Source organism: Cyrtonyx montezumae, unplaced genomic scaffold (assembly GCF_038088225.1).
Source record: "Cyrtonyx montezumae isolate F1298 unplaced genomic scaffold, pur_monq_1.0 scaffold_10, whole genome shotgun sequence".
NCBI classification, from domain to species: Eukaryota; Metazoa; Chordata; class Aves; order Galliformes; family Odontophoridae; genus Cyrtonyx; species Cyrtonyx montezumae.
In genome coordinates this window covers 30,824,932-30,850,921 of record NW_027071826.1, presented here as the reverse complement: position 1 = coordinate 30,850,921, position 25,990 = coordinate 30,824,932, and the positions used below count along the sequence as shown (strand labels likewise).

General features: G+C 39.6%; 2 protein-coding genes across 2 annotated transcripts; one reads left to right on the top strand and one right to left on the bottom strand.

Annotated features, from left to right (window-relative positions):
* Positions 1-3,137: 3,137 nt before the first annotated feature.
* Positions 3,138-18,840, bottom strand: SLC39A9 (solute carrier family 39 member 9). Its single transcript, XM_065754698.1, has 7 exons — positions 18,290-18,840; positions 15,068-15,176; positions 12,150-12,341; positions 10,378-10,446; positions 9,191-9,276; positions 6,893-7,027; positions 3,138-5,351 (listed from the first exon to the last, which is right to left on the bottom strand). The coding sequence occupies exons 1-7, from the start codon at positions 18,383-18,385 to the stop codon at positions 5,121-5,123; spliced, it is 918 nt and encodes a 305-aa protein (XP_065610770.1). The 5' UTR covers positions 18,386-18,840; the 3' UTR covers positions 3,138-5,120.
* Positions 18,841-18,903: 63 nt separating this feature from the next.
* On the top strand, positions 18,904-25,990 carry ERH (ERH mRNA splicing and mitosis factor). Its single transcript, XM_065754705.1, has 4 exons — positions 18,904-19,035; positions 21,618-21,705; positions 22,712-22,832; positions 25,500-25,990. Exons 1-4 carry the CDS (start codon positions 18,910-18,912, stop codon positions 25,600-25,602), a joined length of 438 nt encoding a protein of 145 aa, XP_065610777.1. The 5' UTR covers positions 18,904-18,909; the 3' UTR covers positions 25,603-25,990.

Below are 25,990 nucleotides of genomic sequence, written 5' to 3'. Positions count from 1 at the left end.
TGCTGAGATGTGAGAAGGGGTCTGACAACAGCAAGATGGGACGAAAGACAGAACAGGAAATAACACTTCATTAAGTTTTTCCTCATAAAAGCAAAAAGCAGGGTATGGTTTTGCATACTTATTTGAAGATGACTTCTCACCTGAATCACTCACACTCTTTTGGGAGAGGCTGCTCTGCTACCAACTCTGCAGAAGAATGGAGGGAAATAGTGGGGTGAAATCTGGGTTCGGGGGCTGATCATTCCATCCTGTGCTCTGGGTTTTCTTTAGCCCTAGCACATCCTCATCAGTAGTCTTGAATCAGCCACCGCTTTCTGACCCTCCAAAGAGGTCTCTACCTTGCAAGCACCAGATTTTGCAGGAGAGCTTCAGAGCAACGCCAACTCCTAAACACTCTGCGGGAGACAGAAGTTGTCAAATGCCCCTCTTAAGGACAGCTGTCAAATCATGTCTGTATTTATGCCTCTGAAATCATTCACTCCATGTCTAAATTAACATGCCAGACTGCCTCCCAACACGCAGTCGGTTTCATGCTTCGCATTTCCAACTGGTGCTCACATACTCTGAAGGGAAGCTGCAAACACAATTACACAAAAATGAATGGCATTGTCTGCAATGCTTGCATCCCATTTAAGACTGTCATTTTTCTTTGCAGGAGCTGTCACAAAACCCCATTATAGTAAATGAAAAGCCAACTCTGAAGCACTGCACCTAGTAAAAATTTAATATAATAAAACAAATTGAAAACTGCAACATTATTTTATAACCGTTCACAATTAAAGTGGAAAAATTATAAGGCAGCCATTCATGGAATGATTTTGTGTACAAATGGTTTGAAAAAAAGAGACATTAAAATTACAGTTCCATACAAGGAGTCAGGAAAACAGCAATGACCACACCATGTTCTTCCCTGGAAAGCCAAGGCTGCTAAGAGATGTAAGAAAATCAGAGAAAAATGATTTATTTATTTTTTTTTAAAGAAGTCTGAACAAGAATCCGAAACTCAAATTTTCCCATAACACAACCACTTCTCCTCCCCCCCCAAAAAAGAATAATCACATCCTCTTCCCACGAAGTCCTGTGCCAAGCAGCACAGAACAGGAAGAAAGCAGCAGCTACATTTATTCCACAGCATCCATTATTCTGCATAAAGCTGGCAATCACACAGACACATCTGCTACTGTCAAAAGCTCCTTGAAGACTCTGAACTAGTTCCCAAATAAACATAGTAGTTTTCCTGGGTCTCCTTAACATACTTTTTTCTTATACAATCCACCTCGAAATGGTTCTTTGAAGCCAGAATTCAACAGCAGATTTCTGCATTTAACTCCTGGCCATCTGACATCACAGGGAATAATTATCAAAAGCTCCTATCTTGGTGTGATGTACTCATGCAAGTTAGTTAATGACAGAGCAGCTTCTGCACCTACCAACAGGTGCTGAAAAACCTATTTCCCTTTTTTTAATACTGTGAACAATAAAATAATTAGAACAGTATGGAAAGTACCTGAATGCACTGAGATGAAGAGAAGCACAGCTTTAATTTGGTTTTTACCGCCCACTGAGAAATCATTAACAGGAGGGGAAAAAAAAAAAAGAAAAAAAAAACAAAACCCAGTTGATGTGAGGGATATACAGAACAAAGTTGGGAAAATGCCTGGCAATTGGTTAGTGTTATCTGCTAGACTTACTGCCACCTACCTCACAGTAGAAACACAGGCAGAGATGACTATTACAGTGAGAGTAAAGAGGAATTTGCTTGCACCAAGGTCCCCTGAGGAGTAGAAAATGACACCAGATGGCCTTGACTACATGCAGTACTGATTTACTGTGACAGATGGGAAGATAGGTAAGAAGAGGGATATGATAAAATACGGTACTTCATTTAACTCATCAAAATACTCTGCTTCAAGAAAAAATCTTCCACGTGAAACTAACAATGTGAAAAGGTTCAGCCATTTATGATTTGATATTCTCCCTATGACATAACCTAAAGTTTCCTCAGTCATGGCAGCTTCAGCTGTTATTGAAAATAACAGTTCAACATAAGAAATTAGCAGAGGCAGCAAAAAGAAAATATTTGCTACTTCTAAATAGATATGAAAAAAAACCACAACTCTCATATCACTTGAGTGCCAAAATGAAAACTGTGCTATCAGGTGGCTTTATGCCAATTTTACGTTGTCAACGTTTTAATATAACACCCCACACCTACTGCTACAACTCAGCCCATAGTTCACAACTCAAAGAGTGGCTGTCCCAGCATAAACTGGGAACATAACCTGAGGGATGGGGAAAAAGCAAAGATGGCAGACTTTCTAACCAGTGGCACTTGCTATGCTTAGCATGCTGAAAGTTACATCAGCAGCGACAAGTCTGTCTGACAAATCCTCATCAACACACACTGATTCCTACAGAAGGTATTATCCACAGCCCCTAAAACCATCAGAACTGTTACACACAAAATGAGGCCGAAGGGAAGCAGTGTCAGGATGCCATGTAACAAGGGGAATTGGGTGCATGTGCAAACGAGAGACGATAAAATGTGGCTCTACAAAAAGAATGAGGTAAAAGTGACAAATAGTAAAAAATGACTCTGCTGTTACTTGAATTCCAGATGTAGTGTTTTCATTGCAAAGGCTGCTGGACTAGCATTTGAGAGAAACTCAAGGTTCCCCTAGAACTCCACAAACCTGAACAATTCCCCACAGCCTGGTGCAAGTCAGCATCATCCAGCAGGAATCAACACTCACATAAATTCACAAGGCTCATTACAGTTTGCTCTTTGAATCAGTTTTCAAGAGAACTCCCTCCCCCCAATATGAAATGTTTCAGGGCTAGTGGGAGAAAAAGACTCAACTTGTACATCCTGGCAGATAGCCTACACTTTTAGAACTGCTGTTCTTTAACATGTAAGCATCTGTTATTGCATCAAATTATTTCCTGATTTCCTACAGATCTTGCAAGCTCTCCAGCTTCTGGAAATGATTCAGTTATGTGGAAGAATTAAGGAAGGTAAAATGGCAAGATTATAAAGAAGGTAATAAAGGGAAAATAAGGAAAAATACTGGGAGCTCTGGTGTAAATATACCTTTTTTATCATTCACATCATTTGCAGTAGCCTCTGACAGAACTTTTCAACAGGTAAATTACTAGTAACTAACTGCATATACATGTTGTAAGAAATGCCTTAAGAATGCAGATCTCACCTATGTCACTAGTTTCACAGTAGTACATCAGAAAAAAAAAAAAACTTCTGAAGGTCTAATGTCAGAAATGTTTGCTGGGGCCTGATAAATCAGTTCTATCTTAAAAACAGTACCCTGTGTGAGAAGGTAAGTTCTAGTTATTTTGCAACTATTTTCAAATTAACCTTCTGTAAAATACATAAATTAATAATTACTCCTGGGAATCAGCACCAGGTACAAATCTGGAACACACACAGGTTGTTATGAAGCCAACAGACAGAGCTATCACTAGTCCAAGAGCCAGGATCTAACCATCACTGACCTAGCAGCCAAATAGGAAAATGACAAAATGTAAAGAAGTTAAGAGGCACAATGGCCTGTGTAGTATAAGTAACAAATGGCATGAAAGAGATACAGCCACTCAAACTGAAACAGTAAGCACTTCAGGAAAGATAATTCAAGCCTTGAAAATCCATATAAAAAAACTATTTGGCAATGTTATCTTTAAAAAGTGCAGAAAAGGTATAGCTTAAAAAGGGTACAGCATTAAAAAGTTTGCCCCTAAAGAGTTGAGTCTGTGCACATCAAGCATTCTTGACTTTTCAATGCACTACAGTTACTGAAGTATAATATAGTCTGCATAAGATAAAAGGTGCCTGACAAGAAAACACTGTGCCTTGGAAAGGGATGGATCTTTTAGCACCCACCTGTACTGGGAGGCATCAGCAGTTGGCAAAAAGTCCTTGAGTAGATTCACCAGACTAATCAGTAAGAGGTGAATGCAAGATTCACAAAAGAAAAGCAAAATGCCTAACAAGGCCACTGAAAACCCAATAAGTTTTGCTTGTCTCTTTGTTCTTTTTGTTTGTTTAGAACTGCTTTAGAAACACTCTGTACTCTATCTGTAACATAAATATTTACCTACAGATCTTATTATGTTAGCCTTAGTATATTTTATTTAATGTAAAAAAACAACAACAAAAAGAAAACAACACATGCCCCCACTGATGTCAGTGGTTCAGACTCTTGAAAGTGAGCCAGTAAAGTTCTCTGGTCCCTCATCAGCTATTTCCACCAGATTTCTACTCCTCAGAGTCCAGAAGAGTTTGATTTCAAAGGACAATATGGATCTCTCTCACAAGTAGCAGTAGTGTAATCACAGAACCAAATTCCTAACTTCTGATAATGTTTTGGTGCCTATACTTTACATATCAGAAGAAAATACTGCTGGTTTCAAACAATGGTACGAACAACCAAAGTGATATTCTCGCTTCTATTCTTTATCTTAAATAACTGAATACACTGGAAAACTTGTTCTTTCTTAGCCTGTTGATTTCCTACTCTAACATTACACCTTCTCTACAGTACTTTTCTTATCAATGACACCTGTTACCACAGCACTGCTGTCCAGAATTCTGAGCACAGCCCACTCTTGTAAGACAATTAATGACAAACATTATAAGAACCATTTGCATTGTCAAGATGACATGGATTCAACAGGAAAGAGTCCCCTTCTTCATTAATAAGACTTCAACCTGCCAAAAGGCAGCCATTCTTTGTTTTTCTTCTTAGCTGTGAAAGCTCAATTGCAGGATGCTTTGGTGATTGCAATTTCACGATGAGTCACTATGTTCTTCCCCACACACCTTTCTTAAACTCCAAATTCCATCTTCCCTGAGAATAGGGCCGTAAATAACAACTAAAATAGCAAATGTCTTCAGAAAAGTTACATAGAATTTATGTCCGGCTGCCAAAGTACCTTTTGCTACACTAAAAAAATTTCCCAGTATTCCTCATTTTGCAATCAAGGTTCCCTCTGAACTCCATAAAGTAGATGGGATGGATGATGGGTAAGACAGACAGTGATAAAGGGAGCAGCCAACATTTACTGCTCATGTCAGATCAAGGAGAAGACCGGTGAAATTTGAGCTTTTAGTGATGGTGTCCAATGGACAAAACTAGAGGAATAAGGCATCCTAAGACCAGGGCTGCCACCTCCAGACGACTGAGTCCTTTTCCTCCAGATGATTCAGGTCTGTGGCTATGCGCAATTCCTCCTACTTCTGGGAGGACATGAACTGTGGCAACGTAAAGAAAAGTCCCAGCAGAAAAAAGCATAGCAACTCCGGTGGCATTGACTTCTGAAAGGGCTTCTTTGCTGCTCTGTGAAACAGAAAGAAAAACAGAAAGGGAACCAAAAAAAACCAAAAAATCAGGATAAGCAGAGTCAATAATAAAGAAAATTCTATAAAAGCCCAGACACAGTAGGATTTTTACCAACTTTAATTCATTCACAGCAATAAGACTTTAAAGTGTTGCTTACACCTTGCACCTCACGTGTGGAAACTGGAATTATAAAGCTGATGAGGGACAAAGTGTGTTTTCAAAAATATAAGATTCAGATTGCAAAGCTGTAAAACTGAGGAACAATACTCAGGGCTGACTCTCTTTCTAAGCAGTGTTCAAATGAAATATTATCCTCTGAATATCTGTTGGCAGTGAGAGCAAGAATTGAGTGATTTAAGACCCAAATAATGAACAGTAAGAACCTTTCCAGAATTTCCATGCAAACTGCATAAATAAATACACCCTCTGGAACAAAACAAAACAAACAAACAAAAACCCAGCACCTATTCATATTAGGATTAAGATCTTTTTATGCATCATCAAATCTAATGAAATGCAAAACTAGTCACATGATTTTCAAAATGCTTCTTCAATAGTCTCCAACTCAAGTGTAATGATAGGACTTCAGTATACTCTCAAGCTGCATTCCCAAAGAGAAGAAATCCATCTTCCACCCTAGCCTTTATGCCTTATCAATTCTCTGTCCATTCTGAAGTGTAAAATCCAAGGCCAGCTGTTCCTGAGCGTACATCAGAAGAATGCTCTAACAATATTCTCATTCCTATTTACAAACCCTCTCTGTATTTCCTGTGCTGCACTATCAGCTAGAACCTCTTTCCAAGAAGTAAAGGATTTGCTTAATCTTTCCTCTCATGCCCTGAGTTTCATGAGGCAACATTTCAACTTCTTTATGACACAGCTTCATAGTGTGTCACAGGACAGCCTACAGAAGTATCTGTAGGATATAGCAGAACCACAGAAAACGCAAGAAGAAGCAGAAGAGTTTCATTTGAAGTGCCCACTTCACAGACGTTAGCTGTACATAATGAAGAAGATCATGCTTTTAGGAATGTGAAAGTTAAAAGGGCTGTTATAGCACAGAGGATTAGGCTTCTGACACAGTGAAACAGCCACTGTTCTTGAAACAGACAATTCTGGAATGGTGAGGATAATATGCCAAGATTATTTTCTACCTGCACGTTAAAATGAGAATACATGCAGCAATGCTGAAAACAACTGAACTATGTAATCACCAGATATAGTGTGGTAAACAAGCAAATATTTTGAGTTGTCAAGCACAACAGGCAGAAAGATAAAGAAAAGAAAGAAATCAGCCTTCTAAAACAAAAAAAAAAACTGTACAGAGGAGCTGTATCATTGGTTCTGGTAGAATAGAACCAATGCTTTTTGTTTGCTTGTTTCTGATACTTACATTGCTACCTTTTTATTTATTAAAGATAAAAACCATCACTTCTGCTGACTTCCTCAGGCAGTTCAGAATTGTTTTATGAACTTTACCTGACATTCATTTCCCCTAACTAACCTGCATTATGGGCAGAACAGAATCACAGACATACCTTGCTTAGCCCTAAGTATGTCACCATGGACATAACAGGTGCTGCCAACGCAAAGACCAGCAAGTGTTTTCTAATTCGATTCCGTTCCAGCCCAGCATGCATCAGGAAAGAAACCAGGCCAAAGGCAGCTGGTGCCTGTAAAAAAAAAAAACACAAAACAATTATTTGCTAGTAATACAATCCCCTCTAAAATTACCTGAAAGACAATATATGAACTTAACTGAAAAATGACTTACTCCACTGAAATGCACTGAATTGGAATAAACTGAGGAAAAGAATGTATGCTTCAGTTAACCCAAATAAACAGAATTCTACATAATGCCCCACCTTGAGAACACTCACTATATGATGGAAACCCATATTCTGCCCATCACACAAACAAGCCACAGCCTACAGTCTACTTATTACAACACCAGTGAATGAAAACTAAAATAAAACACACATAACACTTCAGAGAAAAGGAAATGTGAGTTGTGAACTTCAAAATGCTCTCCATCCTAGGAAACGAATGTACTAACTCTGTTATGACACATCCCTTCCAGGACACGTTTCAGAAAGTTCATACAGAAAAAATTAATGGAATAATCTCCAACTGCAGACTCACAGATATGGACTGCTCTACTCATATTGTCATTTATTTCTTTACATAAAGGGATAGAAGCAGTTGAGACTGTCCTCTTCTGGTGATTCTAGAAAAAAGACTGCAGCCGTTGTGCAGTCTATCAGTGCAATGCTGGTTAAGGTATAGAAAGAGTACAGATATTTGTGTAGTCATTATAAGCATTAGTGTGGCTGTTCTGATTTGACTAGTTGCAATAATCTCTATATTTACATTAACTCCTGTTATTTCTTTTTTCCATCTGATATTACATATCTTTGGATGCTTGGTCATTTTTTTCAGTTAGAACAGAAAAAAAATCTGTAACTAACACAGAGGGAAAAAGATTCCTAAATAAATAGCTATCGGCCTCCAAGTGAACAAAGACTTGAACACTCCTCTGGTTTGTCCATCATTCAGTTGCATATCTTCTCATACTGTGAAGAAAACAAATTCTTCTCCCTTTTATGTGCTAGCACAGTTTCCTATTCACAAGGTCACAGAAAATACGTCTGCCCAATACCAACTACTGCTTGATGTATTGAGAAATTTTCTTCTAAAAATTCTGCAATTGCACAATTTAAGAAGCCACAGAATTTGAACATTAAGAATACCAACAGCAAAAGTTCACTTGGCACTAGCCATAAAGTAAGCCTCCCAGGAAGATGCAACACTGTTAGCACCACCTTCAAAGTGAGTTGCATGAAGAACCGTTTATTGCAGAAGCAGTGAACAAAAGACTTACCAGATCAGAATTTCCTAACATTTTGGACACACATTTGTATAAGCAAGATTTTAGACAAATGTACAACTAACTACTGTAATGTAGCATGTGCTGCTGTAAGTCATGCACATCAGCACACATTTGGAACCTTCATAGTCACTATACATTCTAGCAGAGACACTAAGAAAAGAAAGCTCTTCATCATCTGCCTGTTACCACAAGAAAACTGTTAACAAGCTTTTTCCTGCAGTAATGCCATACAAGTGATCTTAAAGCTACTTCAGTAACAGAGGTCAAACAGAAAGCTTTCTTTAGCATTCCAATATCAAATAGTTTCAGAACACTAACCCTGCAAACTGTAAAACCTTTCATTACACGAGTACCCTTCTCCATTTTGGGGGCAATAAGGGGGAAAATAAATAAATAAATAAATAAAACCCAAACCTTAAAACCTGTACAATGAACATAAAACAATATTCTCTCTTTGAATACACTAGCACATATTCCCATGGTCAGGTCAATGCTACAGAACACTGACTGCATCTCTTACAGAATTCTTTAGAAATAGCAGGAAAAAGAAAAACAAACAGCAGACAAACTCATGCACCACCACCACAGTCACTACTTTCAAAAAATTCAGTTCATAAAACATAATGTGAAGCTGGTACATATCTTAATGAGCCATTCTTTTCACATCACTTCTGAGAAACCGTCCTGTTAGCCACCGAAGAGGAGGTAGGCAGTAACAACTCTCAATTTCTTCTCATTCAGTCTTAGCATTCACCATTTGCTATTATATCATACATTATAGTCATACTTTCTGGGCCTTGAAGCCATATAACTAACCTGTTCATTTCAAGAGCACAACACATTTCCAGATTACATCATAAAGGAAACTTAAGAACTTGAGTAATTTCTATATACTTTAGTATGTATTTTAAAGAACAAAACACAGGCCTTTTGGATGTTGACTTACCTTGTGCAGCATAATTGCAACAAACACTATTAACTGGACACTAGTCTGAGAAGTAGAAGCTGCTGCACCTAATGCAACACCATCAGCTGAAAGAGGAATAAGAATTCCTGAATTACTCCCTCATGCAAGTTTCAGCTTCCCCCCACAGTGTTTGGCAGTTAAAAAACATTTGAGAAGTCTTGTTATTCAAAATCAATCAGCACAAACAGCCCAATTTCATCATTCACTCTCTATGGTTTCTTCAGGTACAACTTCAGGATTTCAGGCAGGAGATGCTCATTTCCCCAAGAGCATTAGAAGTTATTCAGTATCAATACAGTCCATCAAATTAGAATCAGGCACCAGGTTTACTACTTTTAGTTTTCCATCTAGAAGTATCTTCCTCTATAAATTAAGCAAGCTGCTTCAGATTCTAAACATTAAAACTATTTCAACTTACATTTAAATGTCACTTTTGTATCATTTAACAAATATGAAATAGAAAAAGGATACTACATTAATCCTTAATATGTACTTTGTTTAGTGAAGCATTATCTTTGGATACACATTTTAGGACATCTGCACAGTACTCTTCAGCAGAAGATATTAAAAAGCATGCTTATATTGCATAAATAACTAGAATAGTATGAATAACTAGAACATTAACATGAGTTATACATAACCCTTTCAATCCCTGCCAACCAACATAAATGTTTCAGTCAAATACTTGAGCTCTAATCTATAAACTCCTCTCTCTTCACAAGACAGTCCAGGGTTTATTTTGATGGTTTTTTGTTTGTTTGTTTGAAAGTTTTATTTATTTATTTTTAAAATATTTGTCAGCTCAACTGACAAACTAACCTAAACATGTGCCATACTATATAACAGACGTTTAAGCATATGTTAAAATTTATCAGATAAAGTAGTCAGCAAAGAATTGTACAGGCAGAAATTGAGCACCACATAAAACTTTAAATGGGAAAAATAAAGGAGAGAAAATACAGCACTCAAATAAAATTCCATGAAACGTTCTGAGCACTGGAGTATGTTTTCTCAGTCAGTTTGGGTGAGAAACATTGCCTTTTTTGTTGTTGGTATAGAACAAGCCATCTTAAAACCAAAACACACAAGTATTTCTATCACACTTAAGGACAAGCCACACAGCAATGGAAGCAGTCCTTGAGTTTTAACAATAGGTCCCACATTACCTGCAGCATGGACCACTAATCCCAACGTTGTGGTGATTTTGGAATTGCCTGATCTAGCTGCTTCTGGATCTGAAAAGGTCATGAAAATGCAAAGGTAAAAGAATAAATACACAAATTAAGCTGGAAGAAAAAATTGTAAGCATCACTACACGTCTCTACCAGTGATAAACAGCTTAGAAAGATGCATTTAAAATTATCAGCTTTTGTATTTCTGCATTAAATTTATTATAAAATAGTTTGATACTGAACACCTTCAAATCACCCAAGTTTACTCAAAAAAAAAAACAACAGAATCATAGACTGTGCAATTTACAGATTCACCAATAGAGGCAGTAGTTGTTTTTCTTAAGCTACTGAAACTAAATTTTTAAGTACCGTGCTAGCAAGGGGAAGAAAATCTAGCTTTCTGATCTCAAACTCCAGAGCTGCCACAAGGGTCGGCACTCTTTTTTCCCTCCTCTTGTGGTCCAATTTTCCTTCAGGTAACCATCTGAAACAGTTTCTGTTGCACTGATTCTCTGATAATAGCTTTTAAGCAATAAATTCCACCTGTTGTGGGGCAGTTGAATAATGTTGGAGAGTAAACTTCCCATCACAGAAATAATGCCAGTCAATATTTTTTTCATCCGCTGTTTTGACTTCAATTGTTTGACAACTTCTCTAAAGACATTTAGAGTTTAACTCATCATACTGCACAACAGAGTAATAGCCAATGCTAGTGCAACCAGCTGTGAAACTTATGAAGAATCACTGTGATGAACAGGGCAGCTAAGACTTATGCAGTTATGAGAACACCTTATTATTATGCTGTTCAATTCCAGAATACTTCAAAAGATATTATTTAATTTTACTGCAAGCATGCTTAACAAGTCTGCCCTGTTGGACAAAGAAAAAGCCCTGTTGCTTTTCCTCTGCCTGTCCCCCTCATTCAGTCTCAGATCAGCCAAATGAGGTAACCAAAAAATAATGTACTCTCTTCTGTCAGGTTCATCTTCTGAGTTAAGGAGGAACCTATGTGAACAACTGCACTGGATGACTGTGATGGTATGATAATGTCAAGCAGGAGATTGTTAGAAAAGATTGTATTTTCTCAACAATTTTCCTTTCAATTTGTGCAGTTCTGTGAAAGAGATGGTCCCACACAAATTTGTACCTCTATTCCACTCTAATTTTTTCTTTCTACTTTTGGATGGGTAAAACCAGCCACATGAAGAAGGCAGAACTGCCAGGTACAAGAATGAGAAAATGATTTTTCTTCAGTAGCTTCAAGAAACATCACAAAACACTGCCGTATTTCCTTTGATAGAGGTACAAACTAAACAAAACTTTCCTTAATACCCTACTTCATAATGTGTATCTCTAACATAGACCACAGTCAATTTTCTCCTGCTACTTGCTTCAATGAGAGACACAGAAAGGAGTCATAATACATACAAACCACAGATCTTCCTGGCAGAAGTCTTGTGGAAAGCCAAAAAATAAATGGATTATACTGTAATAATAGTATATTGTATAATAATTCAGGTGTAAAACCACCCTGCATACCCACACATGCTTGCAGTTATTTTGCATTAATGAAACAAGTTCTCAAATTATGCTGGATTCCAAAATAGATTTCCAGCATAAAAATTTCAAACAGATCCTGCTCTAAGTTCATACAGCACCTACCAGAATTCAGGATGCGACTGGTCAAATTAAATCCCAGTAGCATTCATTGCACCTTGCTAATGAAAAGTAATGAGCAAGCCTAACTGAAGGGTTTCTTCACTCACCATCTGTAGAATGCACATGAGAGCTGCCTATCTGGTCAACTAGAAGCATGAAGACAAATCCAAGGACGAGGGAAACACCAATGTATGCGTGCAATCTGGAATGGTCGTGGCCATACTCATGTACAACGGCAATTTCTGCGACCTTCTCAGACTCCATCACATGCTGCATCTCACTTGCTGGGTGATGCTTCCCTGTGGCAGGCAAATGAACAGGTTAGGAGACAGAATACTAACATAAGGTAGCCACTTTTTTCCTCCTTTGCTCAGTGTTCCTCATGTATTCTTAGACAACACACAGAAGACACTGCTTCAAGGTTTTCTTAGCTCAGGAAAGCATTTGTCTGGTTTAACAAAGTTCTCAGTTTACAGCTGATGTAAGTGAAGAATTCCTTCTTCTACCAACTACCAAAAGCACACTGCTAGAAAGGTACAAGCAAAGATGAGGAATAAACAATTTTCAGTTAAGTCCCTGACTACTGCATAGCACACAGTGCACACCGAGGTTTTTTTGTTTCAAACTCTATGCTCACCTGAATCATACATTCTTTCTATCCCCCTGCAAACTCTACCAGAGACAAATTGTCACGCTGCCAAAAAACCCTTTGGGTGATGCAGAACAGGAATTTTATGCTCCTTGGTGCACCTTTTACAATAAATTGCACTTCCATGGCAGGCAAGGCACTTTATATATAAAGTACTATTCAAATGTTTCCAGTGGGGGAACAGACACAGTAAATCTACTTCCATATCTGATATCTCAAAGCTAAGTCAAATGTTTGAATTGCATGCTATATTCCAAGGCACTGAGTTACCTAACATTCAGTACAAGTTGCAGAGCAGTGCAAATTTTTTTTTGCATTCAGAAAATGCAAAATACTCATTGCAGAGCAGTGAAAATGCTTACAAAACCTATTTGTAAATCCCTTTAATATCCTGACATGAAACTGCTTATTCTTCTTTTTGCTAGACCCAACAATAATGTCATCATCTCTATAATTATTTTTGTCCCTTCCCTACACTTAGGGAACAACATTATTAATATAAGCAACCTTCTTGTATGTATGTGGGAAGTCTTAAAAAAAATGTTTAAAACAAAACAAAACACCTTTGATTATTCTACTTTTCTAGGAAAGATATTACATTCATTTGTACAGTTAAATCCATATTGTGAATTTTGCCCCTCTGTAATATAAAAAGAAAATATCTCTTTCTCTTGCTTGGTCAACAGGTGAAACCAAGGACCTAGGATTTGAGTTGCAAGTGCACTGTGCTGGGGGACATTACAAACAGGATGACAGAAAGCAGAATTATCAGAAAGACATCATTCTCGATGTCACTCACACATTCCTTAAAAGACAGAACCACTTTGTTCACAATATCGTGAATTCAGAATTGAGCCTGAAGTCATCCACAGGAAAAAAAAATCTTGTTTATTAGATAAATATTACTGACATTCCCAATGCCACTCTCCTGCCCTCCCTAAGTATATACTATAAAAATCACAGCTTTAAACATCTAGATGCAGATATGAACACAAATATGCAGCTGTTCACATTAACTGGATCATTAAAATAAAATCTATTTCACTTAGAATTGAAAAGGAGAGCAAAGCCACAGCTACAGCTCATCAGAGACATCCCACACTACAGTGTGCAAATTACTGTACATAAGAGCCTAATCAAGAGGTTTTTCCACTTCTTGAAAATGGATGATCTTGTATATTCTGTTTATGTTAAACATAAATTAAAACAAAAAAAAAAGCAGAAATTAACTGCAGATTAAAGTAGATTCTTAAAAAAAAAAGAAATTAAAAGGATATTGAAACAAGAAAAATACAAGAAAAACAGTACTGTAATCATCTCTCAACTACAGATAAGAAACAAGGATATATCAAATAACTACTACCTTCTCAACAGTCCTGACTTAAAAGACCTTTCTCCTGCAACCATTAAGCCGTCACTATTTACCTTCCAACAAATTCCTGCTTCTGAACAAACTGAAAAGTCTCATGCCAGCAATGATAATGCAACAGCACAATGCTCCAAGTTAAAATAAGATCTAAAGCGTATTGCAAACAAATTTAATTAGCCCCAGGTATTGAAAATAAATCTATAATCTTAAATCAAGGTCTATCCAAGATTTTGGTGCATAAGATGTGCTTATGCCACCCAAGAATCCACAAAGTAGGAGGCACTTCTACACAACCACAGTTTTCAGACAGTTGCCCCAAGGAAGCCTGATTCCAGCTCCAGGCCATTCTAACTGGCTTATAACAGCACAGCCCACAAAAAAAAAAAGCTAGCAGACTACTGTGGGCAGTATGGCAGCTGCCATCCAGTGTTTTTTCTCTGCACTTGGAAGAAACTATGCATATTTAAAGTTCTTCAGTTTCAGGGAGAAAACTCTTACAGTGGCAAGTACACATAGATCTATAAAACAATTCAAACAGTTGCTAAAATCAATAGTGAAACTATAATTATATTATAATAGTGAAACTACAAAAAGCAACAGAAAATAGCCCATGAGCTCTTCCTCCCCCAGAGGCATCCCTATAAGTCTTCAACATGGTTTCAGTGAAAGTTTAACCCTTTCCATAATAAGAAACACTACACATAACCTACTGTAACAGGTTGTGATTCCATGAATGGTAAAATGCAACAGACCTGCAAATGACTAAATTGCTCAGCAACAATCACCTGATCCACAGCGTGATGGTTCTGCTCTGTCAAACCACCAGTAACATGCAGTATTTTGTCTATAGCAATTTTGTGACCTTATGCTACATTTGCACCATACTGCTCTGAAACTCCGTGCCACTCTCATGTTAAAAGCCCTAAAAGCAGACCCTGGTAAGTCATAAAGCTGTGGACCAGGTTATCTTGAACATGGCCATCTACTGACACAGTTGTTGTTCTCACCCTCCAAAATGTCTTCATAAAGTGCATGTACTCCTTCCGGCACAATGACTGCTAAGGCAGTTCCACACAGCAGCCCGGCACCCAGAACAGTCACCAGCTTTAATCTCTCCTGCAAGTAAGCATAAAACAATTATCACCTTTAAGAAGGAAGATGCATTCCTTACTCTCCCTCATTAATAGAGTTCAAGGTTCACAAAACCTCTTCCTGCCTCTTATTCAAGAGTGAACATACACAGGATCTGACACAACTGCAATAAGAAATGGAAGAGACAACCCATTAGAAAAGCAATGTCAGAGAAGAGATGAAACATCACAAACATGAGAACAGCACAGATTGTCAGTTTTGGCACTAATGGTTCGGGGCTAGTTCACCCCCTCAAACTGCAAAAACTACAGAGTCAAAGGAATGTGGAGTGTCTGAACTGGAGCATGTCTGCAATTCCACATTTTATCTCCAGTCTGGTTTTTGTTATCAAATAGATCCTTCCCGCTAGAAATCACACAAACTTGCAAGTTCTCTAAAGCCTCACCTAGGTATGGCAATAGCAATGGGCAAATCACCTGCTCCCAAAAAAATGACAAAAATAAATAAATTACCTAATAGAAGTCAAAAAAGCAAGAGAGACAAAAATATAAAAGCCTCTACAGATGCAAATATGTTGGTCAAGTATGTAAGTCAGATACATTTACAGAAAGATAGAAAAATGACTAAGTTGGTTAGTGTTGCAATGCCGTAACAATCATCTCCCACACACAAGATGTGTCACCAAACAAATGTTGACTACCGAGGTCCTGGAGACAAAGGTCAGCATTCAAATGATGGGAAACCACTTGCAACGTATCTGCATGATGCCATCTGTTCTCTCTCCCCTGCTGCAGTGACACGTTGGTCAATGTCACCTAAAGAGGTGATGTTTGCATTGACAAAATAGGAGGCTCTCAAGAGACGCACAGCTAGCTTTCAGAAGCCAAACGGGACCACAAGGAAACAAACAGAGCACTCCTGGGGCAAAATCAAGTAGTGGTATACAAGAGATGACCCACTGTTCCTGAAGCAGTTCTGCTGAATTATAGTGCCTCAAAAATGAGAGCAATATGCCTTTTATACTGCAGCACTATAACCTCTCTTCTATGCTGTACGTGTGTGTAATAGCATACTACAGTGTTACTACTACTGCAAATACAGAGCACTGCTTGAATTTTGACACCTGTGGATTTTAAAAATGTATAAACATAGACAAAATTATCTCAAGAGAAGTCTGCATCTCTTTTCCAATGTGAAATAATTAGAAATGCTGAATACAGTGATATAATAACGACAGTTTATTCAGACAGTCAAAAGTTATCTAGATTGATCGAAGAAATCAAATAAATCCAGTTCCAAAAACACTTGTGTGTCTCTTGTTTAAGAAGAGAGAGTAAATAGTGCTGAAACAAAAAAAATACATGGAAAATCCTAAATTCCTCAAGCTAACCAGTATGTATTTCTTGGTTTAAAATCTTGATATCTTACTTGGACCTAGAAAATCCTCACACCTCCTTTCAGCATTAAGCAGTTCCACTCCAGTAAGCCCTATGAGCTTCTGTTTCTCAAGCAAAAGCTCCCACCTGTTTTAAGTAAGTCTCAAGAACTATCAGCACTGTGGTTTCTGACCCAGAGTTAGCCTAACAGAATGCATTTTTCTCTCACTGAGGGCACCTACAAAACTTTCTGCAAACAGAACATGCAGTCCAATTATTTCAGTCTAAGGTTGTCCATGTTGCACAGGCTAAGCAATTACTTCAAACCAGACAATTATAACTTTAATTAAAGACTTCCAGGACTACCTTGCGGGCACATAAAACATTTGTAGAGATAATGCTCCTTTTTTTAAACCAGCAAAGCACGTGAAGCCTAAAAGCAGCAAGTTTAAGGAAGTGTAGAACCAAACTAAGAAGTCCTAAGAGTTTATGATAATACAAACTTGTTTGTACACGTGTAACATGAGAAAACATAAATCCATATATTTAAGATTTTCTTAATACTACTAGCATGCAGAGTCTGCTGCAATAGTATAAGGGGAAACAGTTTCAAATTAAAAGAGAGGAGATTTAGATTGGATATAAGAAGTCTTCTACAGTAAGATTAGTGAAGCACTGGTAAAGGTTGGCCAGAGAGGTGGTGGATGTTCTGTCCCTGGAGACACTCAAGGTCAGGCTGCACAGCACTCTGAGCACCCTGATTTCGTAGGTGTCCCTGGTCATCGAAGAAGAGTCAGGTTAGATGACCTCTGGAGGTCCCTTCCAACTCAAACGAATCTATAATGGGTGGCATTCTCAGCAAATTCACAAAAAGCCATTTGGATGCTTCAGGACAAAACTCAGTTTTGAAAGGCAAGAAGGTAGCTGTGCAGACTTGAAGTTATGTCAGCAAATTTCTGTCAAAGCATCAAATGAAGCACCCACAAAACAGAACCGGGCTAATGCTTACACAGAGATTTCAGAATATATTCTCATGTTTCAGTACATTTAGTGGACTATACTGTTGGCAAAATGAACAGACTTCCCTTCCACACAGTTCATTTTACTGCTCCCAAAGCATCCACTATGCTGGCAGTGACAAGACCAAAGTCCACATTCAATAATCTCCGTAATTCAGTGGAAGAAGTAATTTCTCTTCCAGCACTCTAGTCTCCAAAACCAATACTGGTCCCAGTAGAAACGGGAAACCTCTGATAAGAGGGCTCTTACAGGCTTGGAACAACTGAACTCTTATCCTATCACAACTCTATGAAAGGAAAAAAATAAATAAATGAAGCAAATACACTGGCATTAAATGATGCTGGGTAAAGAATCTATAACAACCTTAATAACTTGGACATATCATTTCTCAGAAGCACCCAAGTGCATTCACTTGAAAATCGTTGTACTGCCTGGATGCTCGTTCCATGCACAATAGTCTCCAATCCTCTCTTTTAACAATACCTTACACAACCACAACACGTATCAAAAAAGAAAGCTCTGAGTCCCACGGGGCAGTTTGCCCTGTCAGTAGCACCAAGTCCGAACTAAACCGTGAACCAAAACAAAGCGTTCAGAGAACGTTTGTGGAATCGCATAGGGGCACCTCGTTCGAGTAGCCCGCAGACACACCGTGACTTAACCCATAACCTCGGCACTTCCTGAGGCAAACCGTACCCCCCCCAACAGGAGCCAAGGTGCAGGTGAGCGAAGCCCTCTTACCTCCGAGAAGTTCACGGCCAGGGGAATAATCCCTGCCACATAGCAGGCGACCAGCATGGCCAGGGACAGCAGGCAGATGGAGCGGAAGTCATCCATTTCGCTGCTCTGTGTCCGGTTCCTTAAAGTGAAATTCAACAGCGCCTGTCCCACCTCGCCCCTCACGCCTCAACCCGTGCAGACGCCGAGGTCCCAGGAGGGGCTCCCGGCCATGGTTGCGTGGCACGGGGCCTCTCTACCGCTGACAGCGCCGCGAAGGAACGGAGAGCGGCCGGGCAGGACCGAGCTGGGCTGGGACAGGAGCGGCCCTCACCTGAGGCAGCGGGCGGGGCGGGAAGACCCCGCTGCCCCTAGGGACTATGGGGAAGCGGCGAGCAGCGGGGCGGCTGCCGGCAATAGGCCGCGAGGAGGCCACACGGCGCCGCGGGCCCCCGGGCTGCCTCAGAGGCCAAGTGGCACCTCCGTAACTCCACACTTCCCCTTCCGGGCTTCGACGCCCTCTCCCACACGCGTCGCCCGATGTCAAGATGGAGAGCGAGGCGCCCTCACCAAAGATGGCCGCTCCTCTCCCATCATCCTCAGCGCGCTGCCATGCGGCGCCCGCGCTTCTGCGCGACTCGCGCATGCGCGGAGGCGCTCTGGCGCCACCGCCTCTATGGTCGGCCGTTAGCGCGGCGCTTCCGGCGGGCGCGGGGCGTTGTGGGGAATCGCTCTCGGTCGGCGGCGGAGCTGTGCAGCGCGGCGTGATGGTGAGCCCCGTTCCCCCTCCCTTCCGCCTCCCCCCTCGGGCCGGGGGCAGCGCGGGCGCTTCCTTCCCGCTCCCCGCGGCGCGGGCGGGCCGCAGGTGGGTGGGAAGCAGCACCACGTGCTGGCGGGCATCTGCTCCGCAGCTCGAGCGGGCCGCGCTCTGGGAGCACTCAGGACGGCCCCACGGGGAGCCCGGTGCGTGGGCTCCAGCCGGGCTGAGCGGCTGTGCCTCTCCGGCGGGCCCGGACCACCCGCCATGGACCCTCTGCGCCAGCGGAAGCTGCGGGGCCCCGCTGCTCGCTCCGCCCCGCCGCTCCGAGCGGGGATGGCGGCAGATCGCGGCTGAGTCCGGGCTCTTAAGCACCGCCTAATCGCGACGGTGTGCCTTTCGTGGTCTGCTGTGCTTTTTTCCTATCGGTAAGGATAAAAACGATAGCAAGTACCATAGCGTGAAGCACTCTGATCTTTGTCCCGTGTCGCTCTAGCACGTGTTCAGGTGGGCAGGGCGTAGCTTGAAGAAGGAATCGCTCTGATTTCGGAACTTGTCGTTTCCTTGCACATCTCTGGTGGGAGAAGAGCAATGTGAGCAAATCAAGCGAAGTAATTATTTGTTATCCCTTAATGCAGAAAAAAAAGGAAAAAAAAAGTTCCTAAAGAAACAAGATGCCACACAGTCATTCTACAGTACACTTGATCAGAGCAGCAGGGATTTCAATATACCAGTTAAGGTGGACGGGTCTGAAAGGCGGTTTGTAGAATATCAATGCAGATTACTTGATTCCTAGTCAGTCCTGTTCCATCTATGCTTTGTTAAATTTTCTCAGAGCTCCATCTTTTTAATGCTGAATTTAGCTGAAAAAGTTAAATACCTGTATACCTGATCAAGCACCACAAACCACAATTTTAAAAACATTAAAGCTCTTCTGGAGCACTCTAGATAGGCCAGTGAAACCCGTCTGTTTTGTTGTTCCCAAGGGATCCTTAGTCAGTTGCTCCCAAGCAGTCAAGAGTTGCAAGTTGGTGGAAGCTTGCCTGGTCATCAGGGAGCAGCAAATACAAGCACTGTTGCTGGAAATAGTAGTTGGATAAAGTTTGGCAGTCAAACTTGGCTCTGTGTTCGAGTGCCCTCAGGAGCAATGAGATCCTAGCCGCTCTTAGCTGGGGTCATTCATTTCAGATCCGGTGTCCTCAGGGTTACATGGAAAGCAGATTTAGAAGCACTCATCTCCTTTGTGCAGTTTTCACTATACTGTATATCTCTGAATTCCCCTTTCCATTTCTGTTAAGGGAAAACTCTCGCTCCTGCTCCTGTAACATTTTTTTCCTGGGATTCTCCACATTATCTGAAACAGAACTGAAAACTGTTACAGACATGGAAACACTACTGGTGGCAGTACACAAATGAGTATAGTTTTCCACCATGTTCTTTGTAAATATTTGCCATTTTTATTTTTCTGCCATTGCATTTGAGCACTGAAATAGTGTCTGCCCAAAGTGTGAGTTAGGATTTTTCTACTGGAGGCTGCTCAGTTTAAACCTGATAACATGCTTAGGTATTCATTTCCAGTGTGTCTTACTCTGCAGTTGCCTGCATGAATTTTACAAGTTGCATACTCACCTCATAGATTAGGATTGAAAGTGTTGAATCCAATTAAAAGCACTGGAAGTGCTGTTTTCTGGTGTGCTTGCAAACCTTGTGACATGTAACCTGTAAATCAGATCACAAACAGTTGCTTAAATTACTTGCTGCACCCAGTTGAAAAAAATACTACAGAAATAATGCAAGCCACAGACTGTACAATCATCAGTCTTTCTTGCAGAAGAAAGGGTTTGCAGGCTGACATTTGGAGCAGTTATCTGTGCCTTAATTATAGTTTCAGTAGACTCACTGAAGCATTAACATCAGCACATCTGTTTCTCAGGAAGTAATCTTGAATACTGAGTGCAGATTTGTTATATAATTTGTGTTACCTTGGAGCTGAATAATTCAAAATATCTGCTTATGTTTAGACAGCAACGTTAATTTGGACTCCATCTTTGCTTTCTCATTAGGGTACTTAATTCACACTTACAGCTTGCATTTGGAATACAGTAAGTAAATGCCATTAAATGGGATAACTCATACACAGGCTGTATTGCCTTGCTTTTCTCTTTTAACTACTGTTTCCATGTCTGGGTTTTTGTTGTGTTTTTTTTTTGACACAATAGCTGCTTTACTGGTGATTTTACACACTTTAAAAAGTTGTGTAAGAATTGATAGGAGTTACTGGAAGCAGAAGTCGTTATTGACACAGTTTACATGAAAGGTACTACTTGGAAACTACGTCCTTGTTGTTGCTTGCCTAATTAGTTTTGAGAAGGATTTACCATCTTAGTCCTCATAGTTAACCTTTATGTGCCAAAGATATGCAGAAGTGTCAAGGTAATACTGGGAAGAGCAAGCAAACGCTGCCCAGTTTATGCAATGGTCTGGTTGCCAAAAATAGAACTATTGCTTTTTCTCCAGATAAACAATTACACATTGCCTGTAAAATTACACTTTTCTTTTGTTTTTAACTTGGTGTTTTCTTGTTTTGTTTTTCAGTCTCACACAATTCTACTTGTGCAGCCTACCAAGAGGCCAGAAGGCCGAACATACGCCGATTATGAATCGGTGAATGAGTGCATGGAAGGTGGGTCCAGATGCTGTAGTCTAAAACTATTGTTCATATCCCATTTGACATTCTCATACTTTGTCAGGAAGAGAAAGTATGTTTTCCCAAGGTAACGTGAAAAAAAAATCACAAAAGTATCTTCTTTTTTGTTTACTAACATTTTAGCTAATTAAGAGTAGTTATTCTTTGTTTCTCTTTTTGGCTTAGCAAGAGATTGAACCATGTTCAGTTCATCAGAGTAGGCAGTATTCTTGGTAGGGCTGTGCAACAGAGCTGTATGAATGCATTTCATTTCAGGATCAGAGTCAAACTCTCTCTCTAACTTTTGTGCTAGCCACATAATGGTAAGATTGCTACTGGAGATAATGTATAAAACTGTGTAACTGATACATAATCTGCAGCCTGGTGGCGTATGTACCAGAAACCAAGTCCTGTGTGACATTCAGAAATTCACAGTGAGCTTGGAGAGAAGACTAAAATACTACAAGTTAAAATGTGCAAGTTCTCTCATTGTTAAAAATCAACTCCAGAAGCTTTGCAAGACAGAAAAAAACCATAGTAAAGACCATGTAACCACCCTGCTCACTTTAATATTACATTACTTTCAAATATATCTGAGTTATTTATAGACTAGCTTAAATAAAACTGGTGTAAATTCATATAAAAGCTTGTGCTGTCACTCTTACCTCATTGGTGCTTTTTGACTCTTCCACCAAGAATGACCTTTTTATGAGATCTGAGCACGTTGCAGTCGCTGTGTTAAAATCATCAGAAGGAATTTCAGATTTCAGTTGGAGCTTATTGTGTAGAATATTGAGCCTGTGACAGAACTAGAACTTTTTCTTCTACATGATAATATTTCTTTTCACGCATCTTACCTATCTTTATGGTATCGTGTTTAAATGCAAATATCTGGATACAAATACAGGTGTTTGGTTTTTTTGTTGCTGTTTTGGGATTTTTTGTTGGTTTGCTTTCCCCGACACTGGTGTTATTGTGTTATCAATCATTTTTTTCTCTGTAGGAGTCTGTAAAATGTACGAAGAGCATCTGAAGAGAATGAATCCCAACAGTCCATCCATTACATATGATATCAGCCAATTGTTTGACTTCATTGATGACTTGGCAGACCTCAGCTGTCTTGTGTAAGTGTAGTTGTAAAGTTCCTTTCAGTGGCTTAATGGAATTCAGAAGTAGTCCATGTAAATCCTCACGTGTTATGACTGACTAGAATCTGTTTAGATTGGAACTGGATCTGCTTTTTTTGCAGTTGATCCAATTCTTAAGGAGGCAGAATGGTAAGGGAATTTTATTTGGCTTAGGGACGTATTATCAGAATGGTAGTCTATAGAAGTCACTTGCAACCAAGTGTTTACTTTGATAAGATGCAGCAAGATGAAAACTTCAGTAAATCCTGATTAAGAGACTGAAAACCCTCTCAGTCCTCCACAGACCCCCAGGTAATGGTTTGAGTGCTCCTCTGAATACACTAAAAATCTCTGGTTCTCATACCTGGTTAAAGGTGTGGGCAAACAGAGGAGGTGGTGCTTTCTATTCTGATTGTATTGTAAAATAAAATGCTAACTTTCAGTATTTAGAACATAACCTATGTTGTAACTAAATCTGTTAGTCCAGATCCTGGCTAATTGCCATACCGTGAGTTTCAGAGTAATGATTTGTGATAACAGCATTATCAAATTGCACAAAAATTCTGTAGAAATAAGGATACAGATCTCACACACAACCAAAAAATACATAGATACACGTACTGATATTTCACATGCTAAGCTCAAATTCTAGGATCCCTTTTTAAGCCAGTACATACCCTGAATGGACGTTCCTGCAGCTGTACTGTTGTCTTAAATCCCAGTGCAAGCATTACACAGCTGCACAGCAAACAGTCTTTGCCAATTAATTCCAGTTTAAAAAAAGAAAAAAAGTGCTTAAAGATGAGCATTGTATTCCTTTGTACAGTAACCAGCTGTTACTGATACTGACTTAGAACAAATGCTGTTGACCAAAGTTTTCATTTGAATAAATGAGGTACTGTTACAATTTCTGCAAAGTTACCTTGTTCTGCCTTGTTAGATCTGCTGTTGGACTGACATATATTTTATTTATTTATTTAAGTATATTTAATGAACTGAAGTTAGCTACTTGTTCTAAGAAGTAGCAAATATTTTCTACTACAGATTTCTTCCTTTCTTTATTAGGATTACAAACTTAATGTCACACCAAATTCTGCTTCAACTTGTGGTTTTCCACCAGATGGCATACATAGCACATAATGTGCCTTGCGCTCGTGGAGATATGTGAAATACCTGCTATCTGGTCTTGCAGTGTAGCATTATGAATGGACTAGGGAAAAGAGAATATACGTAAATAAAAATCAGTAATAATTCCTGAAACTAATTTTTCTTAAACAGCAAAGTAAAATTGCAAATCTCTTAGTATATGTGAAAACTCCTTCTGTGGTCTTAAGTTTGTCTTGCCAGATTTTTAAAAAGGCTTTCTTAAAAACAGCATGCTTAGGGTTGTTTTTCTTAAGTGAGAATAGTAAAACATTCTGGATTTACACTTAGCTGCTTTTTGATGACCATCTTAGTGCTCTTACTTGAAAAATACCTGTACCAATGTAGAGGCTGGCCGAGACTTAAATAATTCCTATAACATTCACTCAGAATGCTATCTTTGCCAAAAAACATTCGACCCTGGAGACTAAGGGGAAAGGAGAGCATGAATCTTCACAATGCCTTCCTTTACCTTTCTAATTCTTCTTTAGCTGAGCACTTCTTTAGCTGAGCACCACAAGGGGGGTTGTGGTGAGGAGGGGGTGGGCCTCTTCTCCCTGATAAATAATGACAGGACGAGAGAGAATGGCCATAAGTTGTGCCAGGGAAGATTTAGATTAGACTGGAGGAAGCATTTTTTCTCTGAAAGAGTGGTCAGGCACTGGAATGGCCTGCCTAGGGAGGTGGTTGAGGCACCATCCCTAGCGCTGTTCAAGAAGCGTTTAGATGAGGTGCTAAAGGATTTGATTTAGTAGTTGGGTAGGGATAGTGATAGGAGGATGGTTGGACTAGATGATCTTGTAGGTCCTTTCCAACCTTATGAACCTATGAACCATAACCAAACCAAGTTCTTTGGCCCTGGCAAGAAATCTTGCTGTAGTCTACTTTGATCACCTGTCCCCAAGTAGCAAAGAAAATTAAGAACCTGTGGGCTCTTCTTTTCAGTTTTCTTTTTATGAATTGTCATTGATTGTTAGATGCAAGCTTACCTTTGCTGCCAGCTGACAGGAATCATTTACTATCTGCCTATTAGCCTTCCTTTACTCCTGGAAAGTTATGTTTTTATTAATTTTATTAAATCCAACCTAAAGTAGAACACTTGAAGAATTATGCGGGTGCTTGCTTGAAGCTAAGCTGAATGCTTGGCTCATTAAGACAAATTAAATAATGTTTCATGGTATAACAATTAGTTTTTAATCCTGAGCTCTGGAATACTAAACCGCTTTGTTTACTTCCGTAAGTAATTAATTGTATTCATGAATTCAAATGCAAAATGCAGTCTCTTAATGGTCTTTAGGGTATTTAGTTCTGTTTCAGGTTCTTACTGATCTGCTGGGTAATTTATAAGGGAACAGGGCAAGTCTCTTTGATAAGTGACAGTTACCATTCGCTTCTGATATTACATGTATTCCATACACAGCTTTCATACTCTTGAAGACACTTAATTGTTGGTGAAGTCCTTCTGGTCAGTGTTCTGTGGGATAGACCAATACTACATGATTTTTTTTTCTTTTTTTATAGTTACCGTGCTGATACTCAGACATACCAACCATACAATAAAGACTGGATAAAGGAGAAGATCTACGTCCTCCTCCGCAGGCAGGCTCAGCAAGCAAGCAAATAATGGGGACACCATCTTTACGTGGGTCTGGGGGAGGGCTTGGACAACAGGTGTGTACAGAGTGTAGTAGTGAAAGTTTTGTATTATAGTCATCCTGTTGCCATCTCATTAAACTCTGTAGTCAGGCCTGAATGTATTGTTAGAGATGCAAGGATTTTGTTGGATTCGACTTTTTTTTTCCCCAGTGTAATTGAAGAAGAAAGTGTAACATCTTCAGCAAAGTTTTGTTTTTTTCCTCTGGTCAGCTAATGGTCCTACCTTATTTGAACCCCTGGGGCTGTTCACATTGTATTTCACCACACTTATTGTCTGTGCCCTTCTGTGGGGTTTCCAGTGTTGAGTTTTATCCATGGGGCAGTCTTAATGGGAAATAAACGACCGTTTAGTTAAA